General features: G+C 44.5%; 1 protein-coding gene across 1 annotated transcript in view; it reads right to left on the reverse strand.

Annotated features, from left to right (window-relative positions):
* LOC126101229 (brain-specific homeobox protein homolog) overlaps window positions 1-26,692 on the reverse strand; it is a 123,145-nt gene that overhangs the window by 59,756 nt on the left and 36,697 nt on the right. The window contains exon 2 of the mRNA XM_049911919.1: window positions 8,298-8,427. Within this exon, the coding sequence (XP_049767876.1) occupies window positions 8,298-8,427 (130 nt within the window). The remainder of the gene's footprint in view (window positions 1-8,297; window positions 8,428-26,692) is intronic.

Genomic DNA, 26,692 nt, shown 5'->3' on the forward strand with positions numbered 1-26,692 from the left:
GTTTACTACAGGTTCATTTTAGTCATATATATTTCGAAATCGGAGTATTAACTGACAGATACATCTACGGCATCTACATCTACATGGATACCCTGCAAATCACACATAACTGCCTGTCAGAGGGTTCATCGAACCATCTTCACAATAATTCTCTATTATACCACTCACGAATAGCGCGCGGGAAAAATGAATACCTATATCTTTCCGTGCGGGCTCAGAATTCCATTATTTAATTATGAAGACCCTCCCATGAACCATGGACCTTGCCGTTGGTGGGGAGGCTTGCGTGCCTCAACGATACAGATAGCCGTACCGTAGGTGCAACCACAACAGAGGAGTATCTGTTGAGAGGCCAGATAAACGTGTGGTTCCTGAAGAGAGGCAGCAGCATTTTCAGTAGTTGCAGGGGCAACAGTCTGGATGACTGACTGATCTGGCTTAGTAACACTAACCAAAACAGCCTTGCTGTGCTGGTACTGCAAATGGCTGAACGCAAGCGGAAACTACGGCCATAATTTTTCCCGAGGGCATGCAGCTTTACTGTATGATTAAATGATGATGGCGTCCTCTTGGGTAAAATATTCCGGAGGTAAAATAGTCCCCCATTCGGATCTCTGGGCGGGGACTACTCAAGAGGACGTCGTTATCAGGAGAAAGAAAACTGGCGTTCTACACATCGGAGCGTGGAATGTCAGATTCCTTAATCGGGCAGGTAGCTTAGAAAATTTAAAAAGGGAAATGGATAGGTTGAAGTTAGATATAGTGGGAATTAGTGAAGTTCGGTGGCAGGAGGAACAAGACTTTTGGTCAGGTGAATACATGGTTATAAATACAAAATCAAATAGGGGTAATGCAAGAGTAGGTTTAATAATGAATAAAAAAATAGGAGAGCGGGTAAGCTACTACAAACAACATAGTGAACGCATTATTGTGGCCAAGATAGACACGAAGCCCACGCCTACTGCAGTAGTACAAGTTTATATGCCAACTAGCTCTCCAGATGATGAAGAAATTTATGAAATGTATGATGAGATAAAAGAAATTATTCATGTAGTGAAGGGAGATGAAAATTTAATAGTCATGGGTGACTGGAATCAGACAGTAGGAAAAGTAAGAGAAGGAAACGTAGTAGGTGAATATGGACTGGGGGTAAGAAACGAAAGAGGAAGCCGCCTATTAGAATTTTGCACAGAGCATAACTTAATCATAGCTAACACTTGGTTCAAGAATCATGAAAGAAGGTTGTATACATGGAAGAAGCCTGGAGGTGCTAGAAGGTTTCAGATAGATTATATAATGGTAAGACAGAGATTTAGGAACCGGATATTAAATTGTAAGACATTTCTAGGGGCAGATGTGGACTCTGACCACAATCTATTGGTTATGAACTGTAGATTAAAACAGAAGAAACTGCAAAAAGGTGGGAATTTAAGGAGATGGGACCTGGATAAACTGAAAGAACCAGAGGTTGTACAGAGTTTCAGGGAGAGCATAAGGGAACAATTGACAGGTATGGGGGAATGAAATACAGTAGAAGAAGAATGGGTAGCTTTGAGGAATGAAATAGTGAAGACAGCAGAGGATCAAGTAGGTAAAAAGACGAGGGCTAGTAGAAATCCTTGGGTAACAGAAGAGATACTGAATTTAACTGATGAAAGGAGAAAATGCAAAAATGCAGTAAGTGAAGCAGGCAAAAGGGAATACAAACGTCTCAAAAATGATATCGACAGGAAGTGAAAAATTGCTAAGCAGGGATGGCTAGAGGACAAATGTAAGGATGTAGAGGCTTATCTCACGAGGGGTAAGATAGATACTGCATATAGGAAAATTAAAGAGACCTTTGGAGGAAAGAGAACCACTTGCATGAATTTCAAGGGCTCAGATGGAAACCCAGTTCTAAGCAAAGAAGGGAAAGCAGAAAGGTGGAAGGAGTATATAGAGGGTCTGTACAGGGGTGATGTTCTTGAGGACAATATTATGGAAATGGAAGAGGAGGTAGATGAAGATGAAATGGGAAATATGACACTGCGTGAAGAGTTTGACAGAGCATTGAAAGACCTAAGTCGAAACACGGCCCCGGGAGTAGACAACATTCCATTAGAACTACTGACAGCCTTGGGAGAGCCAGTTCTGACAAAACTCTACCATCTGGTGAGCAAGATGTATGAGACAGGCGAAATTCCCTCAGACTTCAAGAAGAACATAATAATTCCAATCCCAAAGAAAGCAAGTGTTGACAGATGTGAAAATTACCGAACTATCAGTTTAATAAGTCACAGCTGCAAAATACTAACGCTAAATCTTTACAGACGAATGGAAAAACTGGTAGATGCGGACCTCGGGGAAGATCAGTTTGGATTCTGTAGAAACGTTGGAACACGTGAGGCAATACTGACCCTACGACTTATCTTAGAAGAAAGATTAAGGAAAGGCAAACCTACGTTTCCAGTATTTGTAGACTTAGAGAAAGCTTTTGACAATGTTGACTCGAATACTTTCTTTCAAATTCTAAAGGTGGCAGGGGTAAAATACAGGGAGCGAAAGGCTATTTACAATGTGTACAGAAAGCAGATGGCAGTTATAAGAGTCGAGGGACATGAAAGGGAAGCAGTGGTTGGAGAGGGAGTGAGACAGGTTTGTAGCCTCTCCCCGATGCTATTCAATCTGTATATTGAGCAAGCAGTAAAGGAAGCAAAAGAAAAGTTCGGAGTAGATATTAAAATCCATGGAGAAGAAACAATAACTTTGAGGTTCGCCGATGACATTGTAATTCTGTCAGAGACAGCAAAGGACTTGGAAGAGCAGTTGAACGGAATGGAAAGTGTCTTGAAAGGAGGGTATAAGGTGAACATCAACAAAAGCAAAACAAGGATATTGGAATGTAGTCGAATTTAGTCGGGTGATGCTGAGGGAATTAGATTAGGAAATGAGACATTTAAAGTGGTAAAGGAGTTTTGCTATTTGGGGAGCAAAATAACTGATGATGGTCGAAGTAGAGAGGATATAAAATGTAGGCTGGCAACGGCAAGGAAAGCGTTTCTGAAGAAGAGAAATTTATTAACATCGAGTATAGATTTAAGGGTCAGGAAGTCGTTTCTGAAAGTATTTGTATGGAGTGTAGCCATGTATGGAAGTGAAACATGGACGATAACTAGTTTGGACAAGAAGAGAATAGAAGCTTCTGAAATGTGGTGCTACAGAAGAATGCTGAAGATCAGGTGGGTAGATCACGTAACTAATGAGGAGGTACTGAATAGAACTGGGGAGAAGAGGAGTTTGTGGCACAACTTGACAAGAAGAAGGGTTCGGTTGGTAGGACATGTTCTGAGGCATCAAGGGATCACCAATTTTGTACTGGAGGGCAGCGTGGAGGGTAAAAATCGTAGAGGCAGACCAAGAGATGAATACACTAAGCAGATTCAAAAGGATGTTGGCTGCAGTAGGTACTGGGAGATGAAGAAGCTTGCACGGGATAGAGTAGCATGGAGAGCTGCATCAAACCAGTCTCAGGACTGAAGACCACAACATCAACAACAATTATGAGGACCGTTTCTCCCTATGTAGGGCAACATCAACAAAATATTTTCGCATTCGGAGGAGAAAGCTAGTTATTGAAATTTCGGGAGAAGATTCATCTGCCTAAATTAAAATCGCCTTTGTTTTAATGATGTCCATCCCAAATCCTGTATGATTCCCGTGACACTCTCTCCCTATTTCTCAATAATACAAAACGTGCTGCCCTTCTTTGAACATTCCTGTATGGTAATGATCCCACAACGCGCAGTAGAACTCTAAAAATGGACGGACAAGGCTAGTGCAGGCAGTCTCTTTAGCAGATCTGTTGCATCTGCCAATAAATCGCAGTTTTCTGTGTGTTCTTCCCAATTTAAGTTATTCGTAATTGTAATTCCTACGTGTTTACTTGAATTTAGGGCATTTAGATTTGTTTTACCGTGTAACCGACTCTTAACGGATTCCTTTTAGCACTCATGTGGATGACCTCAAACTTTTATTATTTAAGTCAGCTGCCAATTTTTGCACCATACACATATATTTCCTAAATAATTTTGCAATTTGTTTTGATCTTCCGATGACTTTGTTAGGAGGTAAATGATAGCGTCATCTGCAAACAAATTAAGACGGCTACTCATATTGTCTCCTAAATCGTTTGTATATATAAGCAGTAGCAAAGGGCTTATAAGACTACCTTGGGGAACACCAATAATCACTTCTGATTTGCTCGATGACTTTCCATCAGTTGCTACGAACTGTCTTCTCTCTGACAGGAAATCACGAATTCAGTCACACAATTGAGACATATGTGTTCCAAAACCCAGCTACATATAGACATTGATGGTATGGGCCTGTAATCCAGTGGATTACTCCTATTGCCCTTCTTGAGTACTTGTGTGGCCTGTGCAACTTTCCAGTTCTTGGGTACGGATCTTTCGTCGAGCGAGCGGTTCCATATGGTTGTTAATTATGGAAGGAACCCAATTGGTATACAGTCTGCACCGCCGAAAGATTTGCGTTTTTTAAGTGATTTAAGTTGCTTCACTGTCCAGAGGATGTCTACTTCTAAGTTACTCATGTTGACAACCGTTCTTCATTCGAATTCTGGAATATTTATTTCCTCTTCTTTAGTGAACGAATTTCGGAAGCTGTATTTCGTAACTTTGCTTTAGCAGCGCTGTCATCGATAGTAATTCCACTGGTATCGCGCAGAGACGGCATTGTTTGTGTCTCACCGCTAGCAAACTTTACATACGACCAGAATCTCTTTGAAGTCCACGCTAAATTTTGAGCTTTCGTAGCAGATCGCCAATCTTGGAGATTTTGCATCCGTTTGAATTTGGAACGCTTTTTTATTATTGTTCCTGCAGCAGCGTTCTGACTTGTTTTGTGTAGCATGGGTGATCAACTCCGTCGTTTGATAATTTATTTGGACTAAATTTCTCAATTGCTGTCGATATTACTTCCTTGAATTCAAGCCACATCTGGTCTACACACACCTTGTTAATTTGGTAAGGGTGGAGATCGTTTCTCAGGAGGGCGTTATGCGAATTATTTAACTGCTTTTTTGAAGGATATGTCTTTCGTTTACTTTTGGAGGATTTGGGAGTTATGGTATTCAGTGTCGCTACGACAACCCTGTGTTCACTAATCCTAGTCTCCGTTTTGATGTTCGCGACAACCCTGTGTTCACTAATCCTTGTATCCGTTTTGATGTTCGTTGTTAGCTCAGGACTGTTTGTTGCTAAGAGGTGAAGTATGTTTTCACAACCGTTTACTACTTGAGTGAGCTCATGAACTTATTGCTCGAAATAATTTTCAGAGAATGCGTTTAGCACAATTTCGGATGATGTTTTATGCGTACCTCCGGATTTAAAGATGTATTTTTGCCAAAATTCGAGGGTAAAATGAAGACACCACCAACTATAATTTTATGTATCGGGTACGTGTTAGAAATTACAATCAAGTTTTCTTTGAACCTTTCAGCAAATGTATAATCTGAGTTGAGTGGTCAGCAAAAGGATCCAATTATTATTCTTATCCGGCTGCCAAGAATGTCTTCTGCTCATATTAACTCTCGGGAACTATCTGAATCAATTTTGCAACAAGATAAACTACTTCTAACAGCAACAAACATGGCACCGGCAACTGTATTTAGCCTATCTTTTCTGAATACCGTTAGGTCCTTCGCAAAACTTTCGGCTTTAGTGTAATAATTAAGCAAACTTCAGCACACAGGCTCCCCAGCTATGAGTGCTACGAGCGTCACTGGGTTTCTTTTTTATTTTGTATTGGTAAGGTTACACAATGAACCGATGAGACTACGTTTCACACATGTGGATTTATTTACCGATGTATCAGTGAAAATCCTCATGGGATGAGAAGTTCCACATTATGCAAGACACTTTTTCTGTTTTGTTTCACCCATACATGTTTCAGCACTGTTGTGCTATCATCAGTGGGTTCAATTTTTATTTTTAACTTACATGATGTTATTGTCTACGGACACAACAAGAAGAACTGCACCACAAGATGAAAATCCTCATGAAATTCGAGAACGTGAATGTGGCTCTCCTCAGGTGAATCTCTGGTTAACTGTAATCCCCACTGTGAATGCAGACGTGTACTTAACGATGTTGCAAGAATATCTCATTGACGAAATTACGCTACATCTGACACTTGAGTTTCTTGCATCATCAACCCATTAATACACGCACCAATCGTACCGATCTTGACCGAACATTCTCCAGAAGATTGTTCGATCTTGGTTGATCATTATGCTGGCCTCCACAACCACCGGACGTGATTTTTGGTTATAGGACCACATATACAAAAGGAAAGTTAAATCAGTGATCTGAAGGATGGAATACGAGAAGTGCTGTTATCCATTCCCCAAGAAATGTGTCTACAGGGCTTTGCACGCTACGGTAAATAATTGGTTTCTACATGATATACATGATGGAAAACAAGTTGAGACCACTTGGTCACTTACAAATTTTGGTAACTTTCATTTAAATACACATTTCATGACCAGGGACATATCCATCGTGTCAGTAATACCAGAATTTTGAATCATTCTGTATGTCTAGAATCTTTCAGCTACTTTTCAGGTATAGTGTTCCATGAATCCTGAGAAGAACACTCAGGGACCAAAATAAAAAAAAAAAAAAAAAATCACTGCTGGCCATAAAAATTCGTACACCAAGAAGAAATGCAGATGATAAACGGGTATCAATTGGACAAATATATTATACTAGAACTGACATGTGATTACATTTTCACGCACTTTGGGTGCGTAGATCCTAAGAAATCAGTACCCAGAACAACCACCTCTGGCCGTAATAACGGCCTTCATACTCCTGGGCATTGAGTCAAACAGAGCTTGGATGGCGTGTACAGGTACAGCTGTCCATGCAGCTTCAACACGATACCACAGTTCATCAAGAGTAGTGACTGGAGTATTGTGACGAGCCAGTTGCTCGGCCACCATTGACCAGACGTTTTCAGTTGGTGAGAGACCTGGTGAATATGCTGGCCAGGGCAGCAGTAGAACATTTTCTGTGTCCAGAAAAGCCCGTACAGGACCTGCAACATGCGGTCGTGCATTATCCTGCTGATATGTAGGCTTTCGCAGAGGTCGAATCAAGGGTAGAGCCACGGGTCGTAACACTTCTGAAATGTAACGTCCACTGTTCAAAGTGCCGTCAATGCGAACAAGAGGTGTCCGAGACGTGTAACCAATGGCACCGCATACCGTCACGCCGGGTGATACGCCAGTATGGCGATGATGAATACACGCATCCGATGTGCGTTCACCGAGATGTCGCCCAACACGGATGCAACCATCATGATGCTGTAACCAGAACCTGGATTCATCCGAAAAAATGACGTTTTGCCATACGTGCATCCAGGTTCGTCGTTGAGTACACCATCAAGGCGCTCCTGTCTGTGATGCAGCGTCAAGGGTAACTGCAGCCATGGTCTCCGAGCTGACAGTCCATACTGCTACAAACGTCGTCGAACTGTTCGTGCAGATGTTTGTTGTCTTGCAAACGTCCCCATCTGTTGGCTCAGGGATAGAGACGTGGCTGCACCATGCGTTACAGCCATGCGGAAAGATACCTGTCACGTCGACTGCTAGTGATACGAGGCCGTTGGGATCCAGCACGGCGTTCCATATTACCCTCCTGAACCCACCGATTCCATATTCTGCTAACAGTCATTGGATCTCGACCAACGTGAGCAGCAATGTCGCGATACGACAAACCGCAATCGCAATAGGCTACAATCCGACCTTTACCAAAGTCGGAAACGTGATGGTACGCATTTTCCCTCCTTACACGAGGTATCACAACATCGTTTCACCAGGCAACGCCGGTCAACTGCTGTTTGTGTGTGAGAAATCGGTTGGAAACATTCCTCAAGTCAGCACGTTGTAGGTGTCTCCACCGGCGCCAACCTTGTGTGAATGGTCTGAAAAGCTAATCATTTTCATATCACAGCGTCTTGTTCCTGTCGGTTAAATTTCGCGCCTGTAGCACGTCATCTTTGTGGTGTAGCAATTTTAATGGCCAGTAGTGTATATTGTGTGGGGCTATAACGTAAAAGTTTGACATTTCGTTCTTGGCATTTCTAACATGAGTGAAATCCGCTAGAACATGGAACTATTGATGATAGAGCGACTGGATCTCGTCAACACAGTTAAAAAGCTGCGTAACAGATATGTAATCTACAGTGCAAATAATACATTAGTGGCTGTGTGGATGTTGCGAGCAGCGGCTTACCTGGGGTGAGGAAGAAGGGCTCGGCCTTGTGCAGGTACGGGTGTGGGTGCAGGTAGGCGGCCGGCAGCAGAGGGTAGCCGGGATCCATCACGCCCGCGCCGCGGCTCAGCGTTGGACCCATGCTGCCCACCTGTGGCACCAAAACACCCAGCTTCACTCCGGCCCAGACTCCCCGCCTACAACACCACACCACTCAGCTCCAGTTGGCCTAATGCTGGCCCTGGACTACCAGTCTGCAACAGCAAACCATTCAGTTTCATCAGGCATAATACTGGGCGCACACTTCCAACGCGCAACAACAAACCACACGACTCCAATTGGTATAGTAGTTGGCCCATTTCATCAACCTGCGTCAGGACACCACTCAACTCCAACTGACGTAATGCTGGGCTCATAATGCCAACCTGCGACGCCAGACGACTCAGATCCGTCAGGATCTGTAACACCAGACCACTCACCTCCATCCAGCATAGCAAGCTGCCCATGTCAACAGTCTGCAACACCACGAAATTCACCTCTAAATGGAAAATGCTGGGGCTGTACTACAAACCTTAAAATACGAACTACTCAGATTTGTCAGGCATAATGTTGGAGCCATATTACAAACCTGTAATACAAAACCACTTAGCACTATCTGGTATAGCAATGCAACTCCATACAGGCGTAACACTTGAGTCGTATTATGAACTGCAACATCAAACCACACAGCTTCATCTGGTGTAGAAGAGAGCACGTAACGGCAATCTGCAGCACCAAAACACCTCGACTCCAATCGGCTTAGCATAAAACGTTCCTCCCCGTCCTGCCCAATGAGCTTCTGCAGCGTCTGGCGATGTCCGACTAGCGGCCACGGCCAGAGCCCATGTACTCTACATCTACATCTACATGGTTACTCTTCAGTTCACATTTAAATGCCTGGCAGAGGGTTCATCAAACCGTTTTCATACCACTTCTCCACCACTCCACTCTCGAATGGCGCGTGGGAAAAAGGAACACCTAAATCTTTCCGTTCGAGCTCTGATTTCTCTTATTTCATTATGATGATCATTTCTCCCTACGTAGGTGGGTCTCAACAAAATATTTTCGCATTCGAAAGAGAAAGTTGGTGAATGAAATTTCGTAAATAGATCTCGCCGCAAAGAAAACCGCCTTTGTTTCAGTGACTGCCACGCCAACTCGCGTATCATATCAGTGACACTCTCACCCCTATTGCGGCGCGATAACACGAAACGAGCTGTCCTTCATTGCACTTTTTCGATGTCCTCTGTCAATCCTACCTGGTAAGGATCCCACACAGCGCAGCAATATTCCAGCAGAGGACGGACGAGTGTAATGTAGGCTGTCTCCTTAGTGGGTTTGTCGCATCTTCTAAGTGTTCTGCCAACAATGCGCAGTCTTTGTTTCGCCTTCCCCACAATATGATCTACGTGATCTTTTCAATTTAATTTGCTCGTAATTTTAATTCCTATGTATTTAGTCGAACTGACAGCCCTTAGATTTGGGCGATTTATCGTATACCCAAAATTTATCGGATTTCCTTTAGTACCCATGTGGGTGACCTCGCACTTTCCTTTGTTTAGTGTTCTTCGTATCCTCTGGTGTGCGAGACAAATCACGTGATGTATTGCTCTGGAAGCTTACTCCGAAACGTTTGTTGATGGACCTGTATAATTTCTGTGCACTGCTAAAAATATACTATCAAGCTAAATAAGAATCGCCAGTCTCACTTTGAGTCACGAAACAAGTCTACAATAGTCAATTCTTCCATTCCACTAATCAATGCCCTGTAGTTACCCGACAACTTTCAAAATACTCCCAAATCCAACCACAGGATAGGACAACAAACACTGTATTCAGCAAGTTCACGATCAATAACAATATCCTGCGATCGCCTCTGTAAACAACACGCTCACAGTTGAGCGACAAACAGGAGAAGGCGGTCACAATTCCACACTTCAAATTTCCATTGGAGCAAAACTCAACTTATTATTTTCCAGTACGCGCTGCTAAATCTGATTCGTTCATTAGAAAACACATTTCCAACTAGATTTTTGGTCCGCTCTATGCTAGATGGCCTCTTATTACAGAGTCTGTATACGCTCACTAAACAGCAGGAACCAGCTGCCTCGAAAACAGGCATTTGACTAAATCGGTTCACATCCCCGTGCCCGGGATCGACCTTCCGAAGTCTTTCTGAACTTCCTACACAGAGAAACAGCTTTATTGATCGCTGACTACTAACTCCCAAAACACGCACTGCTACACTACCTCCGCGGGAGAGAGCTGAAAACGTGTCTCCTGCACTCCAAAAGAGCTTTTGGCTGACTGCTCGATTTCGCCCACTCCCTGTCTCTCCACTAAATTATTTTAACATGCAGATGTTTGCGCCAATGAGCCTCAAGCGCAGAATGTTGCATAACGGGTGTGACACGAAGACACGTAAGAGGTTGTATCAGCGCTGTCATGGACGCTATAAAAACACATGGAAGTCACATGTTATGTGGTGAGTACTTTCTTTAATTACTTGTTTCGTTTTATACATTATCATCAGATTAACCAAAGTTTGGCTGAACACGTCATACATAGGTATGCAGCCATGTACACTCATGCTCATAAGTTAAGGATAATTGCAGAATGTGGTGCCACACAACGTGGCACTACACAAAACTGGCGCTAATAGCATAGGCACATTGGGACCATACACGACACAGATCTGTAAGTCCACAGTATTGGTGATAAGTTGAGAAAACCGTAGCGAAACACATGTGCTACAGAACGCCACTGCTTCCTGCGCATGTACGCCGACATCAGTGTGGGATATGATCACCAAGCACACGTACACAGGCCGCACAACAGGTTGGCATACTCTGGATCTGGTGGTCGAGCAGCTGGTGATGTATAGCCTCCCATTCTTGCAACAGTGCCTGTCGGAGTTCCTGAAGTGTCCTAGGGGTTTGAAGACGAGTATAGATACGTCGACCGAGAGCATCCCAGACGTGCTCGATGGGGTTTAGGTCTGGAGAACAGGCAGGCCACTCCATTCGCCTGATACCTTCTATTTCAAGGCACTCATCCACGATGGCAGCTCTGTGGGGCCGTGCGTTATCATCCATCAGGAGGAAGGTGGGACCCATTGCACCCCTGAAAAGGCGGACATACTAGTGCAAAATGACGTCCCGATACTCTTGAATTGTTACAGTTCCTCTGTCAAAGACATGCAGAGGTGTACGTGCACCAATCATAATCCCACCCCGCACCATCAAACCACGACCTCCATACAGGTCCCTTTCAATGACATTAAGGGGTCGGTGTCTGGTTCCTGGTTCACGCCAGATGAAAACCCGGCGAGAATCACTGTTCAAACTATACCTGGACTCGTCCGTGAACATAACCTGGGACCAGTGTTCCAATGACCATGTACTGTGTTCTTGACATCAAGCTTTAACGGCTCTCCTGTGACCAGTGGTCAGTAGAATGTGCCTTGCAGATCTCTGGGCAAATAAATCATGCCTGTTCAGTCGTCTGTAGACTGTGTGTCTGGAGACAAGTGTTGCAATGGCTGCGGTAAGGTCCCGAGCAATGCTACCTGCGGTACTCCGTGGCCGTCTGGGGGCACTGATGGTGAGATGTCGGTCTTCTTGTGGTGTTGTACACTGTGGACGTCCCGTACTGTAGCGCCTGAACACGTTTCGTGTCTATTGGAGTCGTTGCCATAATCTTGAGATCACACTTCGTGGCACACAGAGGGCCCGTGCTACGACCTGCTGTGTTTGACCAGCATCCAGTCGCTCTAGTATTCTACCCCTCATAACGCCGGCAGTATGTGTTCTTTGAGCCATTGTCAACACACAGTCACCATTAGCAAGTCTGAAAACGTCTGCACACTTAGCCGGCCGCGGTGGCCGTGCGGTTCTAGGCGCTTCAGTCCGGAGCCGCGCTGCTCCTACGGTCGCAGGTTCAGATCCTGCCTCAGGCATGGGTGTGTGTGATGTCCTTAGGTTAGTTAGGTTTAAGTAGTTCTAAGTTCTAGGGGACTGATCACCACAGCAGTTAAGTCCCATAGTGCTCAGAGCCATTTGAACCATTTTTCTGCACACGTACTCGCTGCACTGTACTCTGACATGCACCTACACACCTCGGCGTATGTGGACTGCTGCCAGTGACACCGTGCGACGACCGCAGGTCAAATGCACCGCATGGTCATAGCCCGAGGTGATTTAAACCCGCAAACTGCCCACCAGAGCGTTGTTTCACCATGTATCAGCATTACCCTTAAGTTATGAGCATGAGTGTATGTTATCCATAGGACAATGCGTAATACACGTAAAATCTGGTGTGAGGCGAAAGTGTAGTTTTTCAAGTTACGTACCACAGACAAACATGCTGTAAAGTGTCTCCGCTATCATCAGAAGTTTCTGGAAACGCCATGTCGTGGTACTAAAGCACATGCAAAAGTTTTCTGCACGCAAAATCCTGTCACAGGTGTAAAATTACTTTGTGTTATTTCAATTTCACATTAGTAAACTATCAAAATTTTACTGACTCTTAACATTCTTTTAATATGAGTCACATACTATCCTATGGCAGGGGAAAGAAGGGAACAAGCGGAAAAGTGCTCCTATCGGAGCACAAAAAATGCTAACATGTTCCTTTTTAAAAGACTCTGAGTGTCAAGTTGAGGTATCAGCTGCATCAGTAGCTTTAAAAATGTTCCCAGAAATTGTGTCATGTGAACATATTCGTGATTTTTTTTATGTTGAGAGATAAGGAGAAATGGCAGTGGGAAAGAGACATAAAGTAATAAACACTGGAAGTTAGCAGAGATTGGTTGTAGTACAGAAAAAGCGAAGGAAATAATCGCAGAGTGAGAGATATGGGGCAGTGTAACATAGTTGGCAGTCACAGAACAGCGCTAGGAAAAAAATGAAGCAGGCAATGCCAGTGGGAGAGGAATAAGGAGAAAGCGGAAATGGGTGGGAGCCAGTGACAACGATGTACACAGCTTATGACAATGACAGCGCGGAAGAGAGAGATAGTGACAGTGAGAAGATACACAAGTTGTTGGAATGAATGAATGAGACAGTAACAGTAAGAGAGAGGAAGAGCGAAACAGTGATAGTATTAGGACAGAACGACGGAGACAGTGGCTGCGAGGCAGGGGACAACAACAGTTAGAGAGGCAAAGAGATTAGGACTATGAATGGGCTGAATGAATGAACGAGATGGGAAAATGGGAGTGGATGGGTATGAGCGACTTACAGGGTTGAATTAGCGGATGTGAGGGAGTGGCTGGTTCAAATGGTTCAAATGGCTCTGAGCACTATGGGACTCAACTTCTGAGGTCATTAGTCCCCTAGAACTTAGAACTAGTTAAACCTAACTAACCTAAGGACATCACACACATCCATGCCAGAGGCAGGATTCGAACATGCGACCGTAGCGGTCTCGCGGTTCCAGACTGCAGCGCCTAGAACTGCACGGCCACTTCGGCCGGCTGTGAGGGAGTGACAGGGGAGCTTTTAGGGAGCTCGTAGGAGTGAGTTGCATGTTAAAAAGAGCGTGAGCATGTTCGAAAGCCAAAAATTTTAGGGAAAAATTTTAAAGGTGCTGAGGGCAGCTGGTACCCCACTTCTCCGACAGTCTTTTAAAAACAAGTTTATTCGCTTTTTTGTGCTCTGATAGGGGCGTTTTTGCTGGTAAAACATTTCTTCGACCTGTTTTGCAATGCTGTTCATAGTTTTACAACCATTCCCGAGCGTGTTAATACAAGAGATAGAAAAGATCGAACGAAGAACGGTGAAATTCGACACTGGATCCTTTACTCGGAGCGAGAGCGTTACGGAGGTGCTCAAAATGGCTCTGAACACTATAGGACTTAACTTCTAGGGTCATCAGTCCCCTGTAACTTAGAACTACTTAAACCTAACTAACTTAAGGACATCACACACATCCATGCCCGAGGCAGGATTCGAACCTGCGACCGTACCGTACGGAGGTGCTCTACAAACTCCAATGGCAGATGCTACAAGAGATGCGCCGTGTATCATCGAGAGGCTGACTAACTATTGCAATTTCGAGAAGGTACGTTCCGCCAAGAATCGGTCGATATATTATTTCCTCTCAAATACGTCTTGTGAAATTATCACGAGAAAATCAGAGAAATTAGACGCCATACGGAGCTTTACCGATAATCATTCTTCTCATGCAGCATCCGTGACTAGATGAGGGAAGGGGGAGCAGATAGCGGTACAAGAAGTACTGCCCGGCACTCGCCGTAATAATGCTTGCTGGGAGAACGGAGATTGAGATTCACTCTGTCCATTTATAACCCTTTTGTTTCACGCTACACCAAAAGTTCGCGATAATTATTGTATTGTATTGTATGTTAACCGGGGGCCTAGAAACGACGGAGAGGCTCCGTCCCCGCCGCAGACACAGAGGTCCACAACCCCACGACGACTACGGCAGTCCACTTCACCCCTCCGCCGTCCCACACCGAACCTAGGGTTATTGTGCGGTTCAGTCCCCGGTGGACCCCCACCCCAGGGATCGTCTCACACCAGACAAGTGTAACTCCCATGTTTGCGTGGTAGAGTAATGGTGGTGTACGCGTATGTGGAGAACTTGTTTGCGCAGCAATCGCCGACATGGTGCAACTGAGGCGGAATAAGGGGAACCAGCCCGCATTCGCCGAGGCAGATGGAAAACCGCCTAAAAACCATCCACAGAGTGGCCGGTTCACCGGACCTCGACACTAATTCGCCGGGCGGTTTCGTGCCGGGGACCGGCGCTCCCTCCCGCCCGCACGGCCAACCGGGCGGGCACGATAATTATAGTACCAGTGGGGACATACTACTCGTTCTATCCTGCAACACTGGACCACGCAGCTTCTTTTGGGGTAGCTGCGGGCGTATATTGATTACATCAGACAGGTCATCTACTTTTCATGCTGCAATGAGTTCATTGTGCCAAACTACTAGGAGGGCGTACTGAAAAATAATGCCTCCGATCTTATTATTCTGTTCTCAGTATCAGTTGAGTTATTACATGTCACGCATCTTGCTCGGCCGACTTTCCCGCTTTCCTGCCGCTAGATGGCTCCAAACATTGTGGAGTGTGATATGGCGGCGTGTAACGTAACTATGCCGCTGCGTGAGTAGTCAGGAATCCTCAGGAAACAGAAAGCACGACTTCGAAGAGTTCGCTCACATATGACATGGAGTACTCTCTCCTTCAGCATACAATGCTGGATCATGCACGAGCGCAACGACATCTGCAACATTGCGACGCCTTTGGGTCGCTGTCATCGGTCATCCTCCTAACAGTCCCGACTTGGTCCTATCCGCTTTTCATCCGTTTCCAAAACAGAACACCATCGAGAATTTAACTTTGATAGTGATGAAGCCTTGCAAACATATATATGAGGTTGTGGCTCCGTCAACAAGGTCAAACGTTCTACATTGCGGTGCCAACAAACTGGTCTCTCGTTGGGAGAACTGCGTTCGTCGCTAGGGTGACCATGTTGAGACATAAATATGTACACATGAAGAATAGAAATGTAGAATGTTAATGAAGTTAATAACTGTATGAGTATTCACATGAAAAATTCGGAGACATTAGTTTTCAGCATGCAGTCATATATTCTACATGCTTTTTTTGGGAAGAAGTGAGCCCATATTGCGTCATGAAAGAGTTCTTCGTCTTCTGGCACACTAACTATCAAATTCTGCCAATCAGTTACATCAAACATCTCATCTTCATTTGACACAAAAGTGATTCCATGCTACCAACATGGACACTGAACAGTTATACTTCATTAGGTGTAGTATTAAAGCCAAAATGACGCTGTTTCACGCGGCGTGGCTGAGGGTGCCAAATAAGTCCATTGCTTGTAATAAATTTTTGGCAAAGTCAAACAACAATACTTTGGAAAAACGTAACTCACAGCCTCACAAATAAAAACAGAATAATTTTGTATGAAACTGGAAATGTTCTCCCATGCATCTACGTACTGGGAGTCTGATGCAACGTTAGTGGTGCGTACTAGAAAGCGATCGTGCAGAGCAGATAATACTCGTAATAATTTGGTCTGGCTCAAAGGCCAGGTGCAAGTCTTTCAAATGAACGCCACTTGGCGTGTCCCTACCCTATCCCGGGTATCCAGCCGGGAAAACATGACCTACAGTTTAATGGAACTCGAATGACGTGATGCTTCTGGCGATCTCCAAATCACAGAACAGTGAATGCTAGGTTAAAGGCAGACTGAAAAATCAGTGGTTCTACCCTGCATGCTTTCGATTTACACACAGGCGCCTACACACCGACTACACTTTTTTCCATTTTTTCTTTTTTTATTTAAACTGCCTCGATGTCTGACGAGTTACATTTAAATTAGACTAATCGTGTGCCATCGCAAACATTGCCACCAACTGCAGCAGCGTGACATATTGATGACCTACGCTAATCAGTCACAAGATGCCCATGGGCTGTTTTGGCCACCACAGTGGCAGCCATTACAGTTAATTGCTTCTGTCGAAGCCGGTGGTGGTGACTGCTTTTTTTACCTTTATTGCATTTCAATTCCCCCCCCCCCCCCAGAGAGGAGGGGGGCGGGCTGGCAGCAGCGTAATATGCTGCTCTACAGCCAACAGAAAAGTTAGAAAACATAATGAGAATATAAACAAAGAAATAAAAAGGCTATAAAACGGTGACATTATAAAAAACTATAGCGGAAAGTTGTGGAGTTTAAAATATAAAAACACTGCAGTGATGATGCAGACGAAGACACACTATAAGCAGACAGGTACAATTAAAAAAAAACAAGGCGACAGTCTGGTGTCTGTTTGCACGAGAAAAAAAACACAACTAGAGACAGTATAGTGGCTGTTCGCAACACTGACAGGGGACACACAACACTGAACACTCACAACAGCACTATACGGGTGACACTGCGGTAGGGGGGGGGGGGGGGGAAGACCTATGATGGGAAAAAGGGGGGAGGAGAGGAAAAGAAAAAAGAGGGAGCCAATGGAGGGAGGGGACATAGAAAAGGGGGGCAGGGCGGATGCGAGAAGGGGTGGGAAAGGCAGTGGAGGGGAGAGCAAAAAGGAATTAGGGGAAAGAAGGGAGGCAGAGAGAGGGTAGGCGAGGAAAAAACAGGATGGAAGGGGGGGAAGAGGGAGCCCTGGAAAAGGACAGAGGAAGGGAGGGGGATCAGAGTTGATAGGAGGGATAAATGGATGGAGAGAGGGCATAGTCCGGGAGGGGGAGTCAATGGAAGCCAATTTGGGGAAGGAGGAGATGGTGTTGAGGTGAAGGGTAGGGGGGACACAACAGTGAAGGTGCGGCAGAGGGCGGGGGTTGGAGAGGAGAGGAGCAACGAGGGGATGAGGGGGATCAAGGCGGCGGGAGGTGTAGAGGATGCGGATACGTTTGAGGAAAAGGAGCAGATTGGGCAAAGGAATCAGGCTGTAGAGGATCCGTGTGGGGGACGGGAGGCGTGTATGGAAGGTGAGGTGTCGTGCATGGCGCTCGAGGATCTGGAGGGACTTATAGGATTTAGGGGGGGGGGGGGCAGGCGAATATCCAGGTGGGACTGGCGTAGCAGAGGATGGGACGGATTAAGGATTTGTAGGTGTGGAGGATGGTAGAGGGGTTCAACCCCCATGTCCGGCCAGAGAGGAGTTTCAGGAGTCGGAGGCGGTTGTGGGCTTTGGATTGGATAGAGCGGAGATGTGGGTGTGGTGACTGTCAGCAGCCTGGGGCTTTATACAGATCTGACGTGGAAGAAAAACCGAGAATGTTTTCTGCTAGGTATCGTCACGAGGAACTTCGTTTTCAAGACGCCTGGAAGTTCGATATTGTTGTACCCGTAGTCCGCTGGCTATTTCCGGCACACCGCTTGTAACCGGTGGGTAGCCTGCTTCGGAACCGCTGACGCTTCTTCCACGGAGATCTTTTACGAGTACCGCCAGCACATCTCATGCAAACACACTGGCAGAAAACATTCGAAATGGAAAATGCCATCTGTACAAAGCACGTTAAAGGGAAAATTTGTTCATAGTCAAGCACTTTATGAAAAAAAAGCTCTGCTAGGTGCTCCATTGAAACTAAAATTCAGATTTCCGTTCGCCGAATCAAGAGAGAATTGGGAAGAGTGCATGCAGAACTGGTGAATCCACAACATTTTCAACGCATGCAAAATTCTTCGTGCCCTATATGTGGAACAAGATGGCAGATAACCGAAAAGTTCTCCAGGACAAAACGAATTGCTTACTCAAAAAGTATCCGAGAATACAGACGTTAGTGTCATCCTATTGTCTATATGGACGAGGCATATGGTCGCACTTGTCACACAGCATCGTACAGATGAAGTGACAATTCACTACAAGATCTGTTGAAACCTGCTTCAAAAGGAAGTTCAAGTATCATTATCTGTGATGGCGGGGGAAAAGCCTTTGCAGCGAAGGTTTAAAACAGAAAATGGGTGATTATCACGACGACATGGCTTTCTCAAACTATGGAAACTAGCTGAAGGAGAGATTATTACCTAATCTACTACCTGATGCTGTCCTTGTTAAAGATAACGTCACTTCTCACAATAAGCGACGGACTCGGGCTCCAACATCAAAATCCACGAGGAGAGAAAAGATCTCCTGGTTAATAGAAAAGGGAATTTCCTGCCATAAGGACATACTGAGACCCCCTTTGTACTCACTGATCAAAATGAACAAATCAGGCCACATCACTTATATAATAGACGTCAACGGAAAATGGTCATACCAGCAGAATTGAATCCTATAGAGCTAATATGGACAAGAGTCAACAACAGTGTTTCTGAATTTAATGTGATTGAGAATGGACACGTTATTTAAAAACATAGAAGAACAAATTGCATCCATAACAAGAGGAGACTGGAATAACGCAGTGCGCAAGTAACGATAACTGAAGAGCAGTATATTTCGAGTGAAGCAGATGATCAGAAATGTGGGAAGGGTGGTACAAATTCGAACAGATGTATTCATAATGACAAAAGCAATACTGATTCCGCAAGCGAAGAAGACAGTGAAGCAACTGACACTCCATGTGGAAGGAAACAGACACGCCTACGGAAAACGAAGAAACGTAGGGTGGGGCGTTTTCAAAATGTGTTTTGTGTGAGGAAATAGTGACAGTGAAACAGCCATAGTATTATGTCGAATGATGAACTGTGCTATTCGCAATGTGGAGTTGTTTCTGCAATTACTCTTAAGATCTGTGAACGTCTTCTTAGCTGTGAAGCTACTGTTTATGAGCAAATTGTATCTTTCACATGGCTATGCAGCTATGCTTGTAAAACAAACAAGGTTAGATTTTCTTATGTATGCTCGTGCCGCCTCTAACTCTTTTGCTTGTTTGCTGTACTGCAATAATTTTCCCTCCCTTTCATTTTCCCTCCTGCGCGTACGGGTGTGCACCTCTGTTTGCATGAAGTGTATGTATATGGCGTGTGATCAACACCGAGTAGACAACAGGACTGCTGACAGCATTGGGAGAGCCAGCCATGACGAAACTCTTCCATATGGTGGGCAAGATGTACGAGACAGGCGAAATACCACCAGACGTCAAGAAGAATATAATAACTGCAATTCCAAAATAAGCAGGTTTTGACAGGTGTGAAAATTGCCGAACTATCAGTTTAATAAGTCATTGTTGCAAAATACTAACACAAATTCTTTACAGACGAGTGGAAACACTGGTAGAAGCCGACCTCGGGGAAGAGCGGTTTGGATTCCATAGTTATGTTGGAACACGAGAGGCAACACTCAAAAAAATGGTTCAAATGGCTCTGAGCACTATGGGATTTAACTGTTGTGGTCATCAGTCCCCTAGAACTTAGAACTACTTAAACCTAACTAACCTAAGGACATCACACACATCCATGCCCGAGGCAGGATTCGAACCTGCGACCGTGGCGGTGGCGCGGTTCCAGACTCTAGCGCCTACAACCGCTCGGCCACTACGGCCGGCGGCAATACTCACCCTATGACTTACCTTAGAAGATAGATTAAGGAAAGGCATTTGTAGACTTAGACAAAGCTTTTGACAATGTTGACTGGAATACTCTCTTTCAAATTCTGAAGGTGGAAGGGGTAAAATACAGGGAGCGAAAGGTTATTTACAATTTGTCCAGAAACCAGAAGGCAGTTATAAGAGTCAAGGGGCATGAAAGGGAAGCGGTGGTTGGGAAGGGAGTGAGACAGGGTTGTAGTCCATCCCCGATGTTATTCAATCTGTATATTGAGCAAGCAGTAAAGGAAACAAAAGAAAAATTTGGGTAGGAATTAAAATCCATGGAGAAGTAATAAAAACTTTGAGGTTCGCCGATGAGATTGTAATTCTGTCAGAGAGAGCAAAGGACCTGGAAGAGCAGTTGAACGGAATGGACAGTGCCTTGAAAGGAGGACGTAAGATGAACATCAACAAAAGCGAAACGAGGATAATGGAATGTAGTCGAATGAAATCGGGTTATGCTGAGGGAATTATATTAGGAAATGAGACACTTAAAGTAGTAAATTAGTTTTGCTACTTGGAAACCAAAATAACTGAATGACTGTCGAAGTAGGTAGGATATAAAACGTAGACTAGCGATGGCAAGGAGAAAGTTTCTGAAGGAGAGAAAATTGTTATTATCGAGTATAGATTTAAGTGTCAGGAAGTTGTAACCTCCCAACAGGTTAAAATATGTATAATAACCTTCACATTTAGTGTAACTTCCCAACAGTTAAAAATATAATTATAGCATTCATTCACATTCAGCGTAACTCAGTTAAAAATACCTCCCAACAGTAAAAATAATTATATCATTCACTTTCAGCGTAGCCTCCCAATAAAATTGAGCCTCACTTCTAACCTTTCAGTAATTGACTGTGAATTTAAACTGGTAAATTTGGACGTCAGCAGTGCTGCGTCATGGCCCTGAAAGATCATTCTGAATAAATTGAAATTCTTACATCAATAAGTTCGCCGGGTAACGCATATATATATATATATATATATATATATATATATAAAATAACTGATTTTTCTTTACAATAATCGGGATGACCATGGATTGGAGAAATTAGTAAATTCTTTAAATTGAGATGAATGATTGTCAAAAGTTAATTTTCATAAGAAAGGTTATTATTAAGAGATTTTTTAAATACATTTACATGGAACTTTATATAACAATAATACTATGAGCGAGGCTGCTTTTACCTTATACTACAATGCTCAGGCTCCGCCGTCGCTCCCCACGACCGGCCAAGCCAATTCCACACACACAACTGCTAGCAACTAGTTACTCCTACTGCTACACAGTTCCTACTGCATACAACACTGCTCTCTGGTCTGAGATTCTCTTACAGCTTACATACTGCATGCAGCTCGTGAGCAATCCATCGAAATTACATCTGCTCGAGTGCGCTAGAAACAAATTCCTTAATCATGGACCTCTTACAAAGTCTTTTCTGAAAGTATTTGTATGAAGCGCAGCCATGTATGAAAGTGAAACATGGACGATAACTACCTTAGAGAAGATGAGAATAGAAGCTTTCGAAACTTGTTGCTACAGAAGAATGCTGATGACTAAATGGTAGATCACATACCTAATGAGGAAGTAGTGAGTAGAACTGGAGAGAAAATGAATTTGTGGCACAAATTGACTAGAAAAAGGGATCGGGGGATCACAAATCTAGTATTGGAGGGAAGCGTGGAGAGTAAAGATTGTAGAGGAGACCAAGAGATGAATACACTAAGCAGATTCAGAAGGATGTAGGTTGCAGTAGTTATTCGGAGATGAAGAGGCTTGCACAGGACAGAGTATCATGGAGAGCGGCATAAGCCAGTCTCTGGACTGAAAACCACAACAGTAACAGCATTAACACCGAACCGCTGATAAACAGTCAATTGACACGCTGATAGCTTGGAGGCGTCACCAGGGGCGCCTCTGTCGCGCTCACCATCAACTATCAGCACGCGCATCAGCGACAGCAGCGCTGCCAACCCTGGCACTACGTCGCATCCGCCGTCACGTGCTCTCCGAGCGCCGCTGGTGTATTCCTCCGCCTGCTGCATATTTAAGTCGCAGCTCAACGTCCAGCGGGCAGGAGTTCGCTCAGCTCCGCACTTAATGCCGGCCCGCGCACCCACCGTCCACCTGTAGGACTTCCCATCGAGCCCTTCGCCCACCATCGCATTTCACCATTTGGAGGCAACGGTAGCACCGGCTTACACACGTACACTACTGGCCATAAAAATTGCTACACCAAGAATAAATGCAGATGATAAACGGGTATTCATTGGACAAATATATTATACTGGAACTGACATGTGATTACATTTTCACGCAATTTGGGTGCATAGATCCTGAGAAATCAGTACCCAGAACAACCACCTCTGGCCGTAATAACGTCCTTCATACGCCTGGGCATTGCGTCAGAGCTTGGATGGCGTGTACAGGTACAGCTGCCCATGCAGCTTCAACATGATACCACAGTTCATCAAGAGTAGTGACTGGCGTATTGTGACGATCCAGTTGTTCGGCCACCATTGACCAGACGTTTCCAATTGGCGAGATATCTGGAGAGTGTGTTGGCCAGGGCAGCAGTCGAACATTTTCTGTATCCAGTACAGGACCGTACAGGACCTGCAACATGCGGTCGTGCATTATCCTGATGAAATGTAGGGTTTCGCAAGGATCGAATGAGGGGTAGAGCCACGGGTCGTAACACATCTGAAATGTAACGTCCACTGTTCAAAGTGCCGTCAATGCGAACAAGAGGTGACCGAGACGTGTAACCAATGGCACCCCATACCATCACGCCGGGTGATACGCTAGTATGGCGATGACGAATTCACGCTTCCAATGTGCGTTCACCACGATGTCGCCAAACACGGATGCGACCATCATGATGCTGTAAACAGAACCTGGATTAATCCGAAAAAATGACGTTTTGCCATTCGTACACCCAGGTTCAAAAGGCTTTGAGCACTATGGGACTTAACTGCTGTGGTCATCAGTCCCCTAGAACTTAGAACTACTTAAACCTAACTAACCTAAGGACATCACACACATCCATGCCCGAGGCAGGATTCGAACCTACAACCGTAGCTGTCAAGTGGTTCCAGACTGAAGCGCCTAGAACCGCATGGCCACACCGGCCGGCTAGTGCACCCACGTTCGTCGTTGAGTACACAATCGCACACGCCCCTGTCTGTGATGCAGCGTCAAGGGTAACAGCAGCCATGGTCTCCGAGCTGATAGTCCATGCTGCTGCAAACGTCGTCGAACTGTTCGTACAGATGATTGTTGTCTTGCAAACGTCCCCATCTGTTGACTCAGGTATCGAGACGTGGCTGCAGACCCGTTATAGCCATGCGGATAAGATGCCTATCATCTCGACTGCTAGTGATACGAGGCCGTTGGGATCCAGCACGGCGTTCCGTATTACCCTCCTGAACCCACCGATTCCATATTCTGCTAACAGTCATTGGATCTCGACCAACGCTAGCAGCAATGTCGCGATACGATAAACCGCAATCGCGATAGGCTACAACCCGACCTTTATCAAACTCGGAATCGTGATGGTACGCATTTCTCCTCCTTATACGAGGCGTCACAACAACGTTTCACCAGGCAACGCCGGTCAACTGCTGTTTGTGTACGAGAAGCCGGTTGGAAACTTTCTTCATGTCAACACGTTGTAGGTGTCGCCACCAGCCCCAACCTTGTGTGAATGCTCTCAAAAGCGAATCATTTGCATATCACAGCATTTTCTTCCTGTCGGTTGAATTTCACGTCTGTAGCACGTCATCTTCGTGGTGTAGCAATTTTGATGGCAAGTAGTGTAATTAGTTTTATGTTCACGAAAGTAGCCATAGAGCCAATTACGGTTTCAGAAATATGTTAGCTGTCAAGAAGATGTAACCTGAAAATTCGCATGGCTAATATTACAGTTTGGTAGCAAAACTCATAGGATGCCTCCTAATATCGTGTCTGACCTTCTTTCCCCTGGCGTAGTTCACCAGCCTGACGTGGCCTGGACTCCACAAGTCGTCATAAGTCCCCTGGGAAATATTGAGCGATGCTCCCTCCATAGCCGCCCATAATTGTGAAAGTGTTGTCAATGCAGGATTTTGTGTACGAACTGACCTCTCGATTATGTCCCATAAATGTTCGTAGGGGTACATACATGTCGAGTGATCTGAATGGCCATATCACGGTCCAGAATGTTCTTCAAACCTATCACGAACAACTGTGAGCCGATGACATGTTTGGGAACAAGAAGTCCATGAATGGCTGGAAATGAAGTAGTCGAACATAACCATTTCCAATCACTGATCGGATCAGTTGGACTAATGGTCTCCAGCCATTCCGTGTAAACGGCCCACACCACTACGGAGCTTGCACAGTGCCTTCTTGAGAACTTGGGTCCGTGGCTTCGTGGGCTCTGCCAGAAACTAGAAAGATACCATCAGCTCTTACCAACTGAAATCGGGACTCATCTGATCATAATAAGGTTTCCCAGTCGTCTAGGGGTCACCTGATTTGGTCACGAGCCCAGGAGAGGCGCTGCAGGCGATGTCGTGCTGCTAGCAAAGGCACTCGCGCCGGTCGTCTGCTGCCATTTTATTACACTGTCCTACGTTCGTCATGCATCCTACAGTGATTTCTGCTGGTATTTCATGCTGTGTTGTTTATCTATTAGCTGCTCTTGGTCGTGAAGAAAGACCGTCGGCCATTGCGTTGTCAGTAGTGAGTGGTAATGCCTGAAAATTGGTATTCTCGGTACTCTCTTGACATTTCGCATCTCGGAATAACGAATTTACTAACGATTTCTGAAATGGAATGTCCCACACGTCTAGCTCCAACAACCATTATGCGTTCTAAGTCTGTTAATTCCCGGCATGCGGCCGTAATCACGTCGGAAACCTTTTCGCATGAATCACCTGAGTACAAATGACAGCTATGCCAATGCACTGTCCTTTCGTACCTTGTACACCCGATATTACGCCCATATGTATATGTGGATATTGCTCGGCCGGTACTTTGTCATCTCAGTGTATAATTTAGCTACAATGTACACTACTGGCCATTAAAATTGCTACACCACGAAGATGACGTGCTACAGACGTGCAATTTAACCGACAGGAAGAAGATGCTGTGATATGCAAATGATTAGCTTTTCAGAACATTCACACAAGGTTGGCGCCGGTGGCGACACCTACAAAGTGTTGACATGAAGATGGTACGGGGTGCCATTGGTTACACGTCTCGGTCACCTCTTGTTCGCATTGACGGCACTTTGAACAGTTCTAGTATAATTTATTTGTTCAATGAATACCCGTTTATCATCTGCATTTCTTCTTGGTGTAGCATATCAATCACATCGCGATTACGGGCAGCATGGGGTTCACGCCTGAGCCTCAGGACGTGCGCTAGCAGTGCATGTCGGGTGTTTCAAGCGTCAACTTTGCGTCTCATATATCGGGATGTAATGGGAATATTGCGATGCAATCAACGCCATTGTGTACGTGCTTTGTCGTGCTATGGATTGCTGAAGAAAAAATATAGGAGGTCCATTTAAAAAAACATAAGTTTGTGTTAAAAAACACATATGCTATCGTTTTAGAATGTTTCCAAATACGTACATTCATGGGCTCCAGCCATACATTGATACCGGTGAAAGTCGTTTTCCAATAGCTGTTATTGTTCCAGAGATATTTTGGGTGGACAAGATGGCTGGGACACCCATATATATATATATATATATATATATATATATATATATATATATATATATATATATATATATATAAAATTGTCTTTTTGCACACCAGAAATAACCGTTTTAGGGAAAGCATTTTGTTTATTCACATGATACAAGAAACAAAGAAAATTTTATGCTTCCTACCCACTGCCTGCAACTGTATGCCCAGGAACCTCGATACATTGGAATGAAAATTTATAATAAATTAAAAGGGAATATGTTAATGCAGATGAATTTATGTCCACTTAAAAGAAAGCTTTATGAGGCACTGATACTGAAATGTTATTACGTTTTCGTTGATTTAATGTAGGACGAACTGGAAAATGACTGGATACGATGTGTGTTGCATATCCCAAGAAATTTCATTATAGTGTTATTTTTTATTTTAATAATATTATTTATTTAATACTATTATTTATTAGTGTAAACTTCATTGTAAGTTTATTATAAATTTTTGACATGTCTCCTGAACTAAAATCAAATGGACGTTATGAGATGAATGAACCACAATTCCACCCTCAATACGTGTCTTCGTATCAACCTAGCGCCAGCTGAAGGTAGTGCAGCGCTCCTGCAAGTCGGGTGACTGAAGCTTCGGACAAC

Source organism: Schistocerca cancellata, chromosome 9 (assembly GCF_023864275.1).
Source record: "Schistocerca cancellata isolate TAMUIC-IGC-003103 chromosome 9, iqSchCanc2.1, whole genome shotgun sequence".
NCBI lineage: Eukaryota > Metazoa > Arthropoda > Insecta > Orthoptera > Acrididae > Schistocerca > Schistocerca cancellata.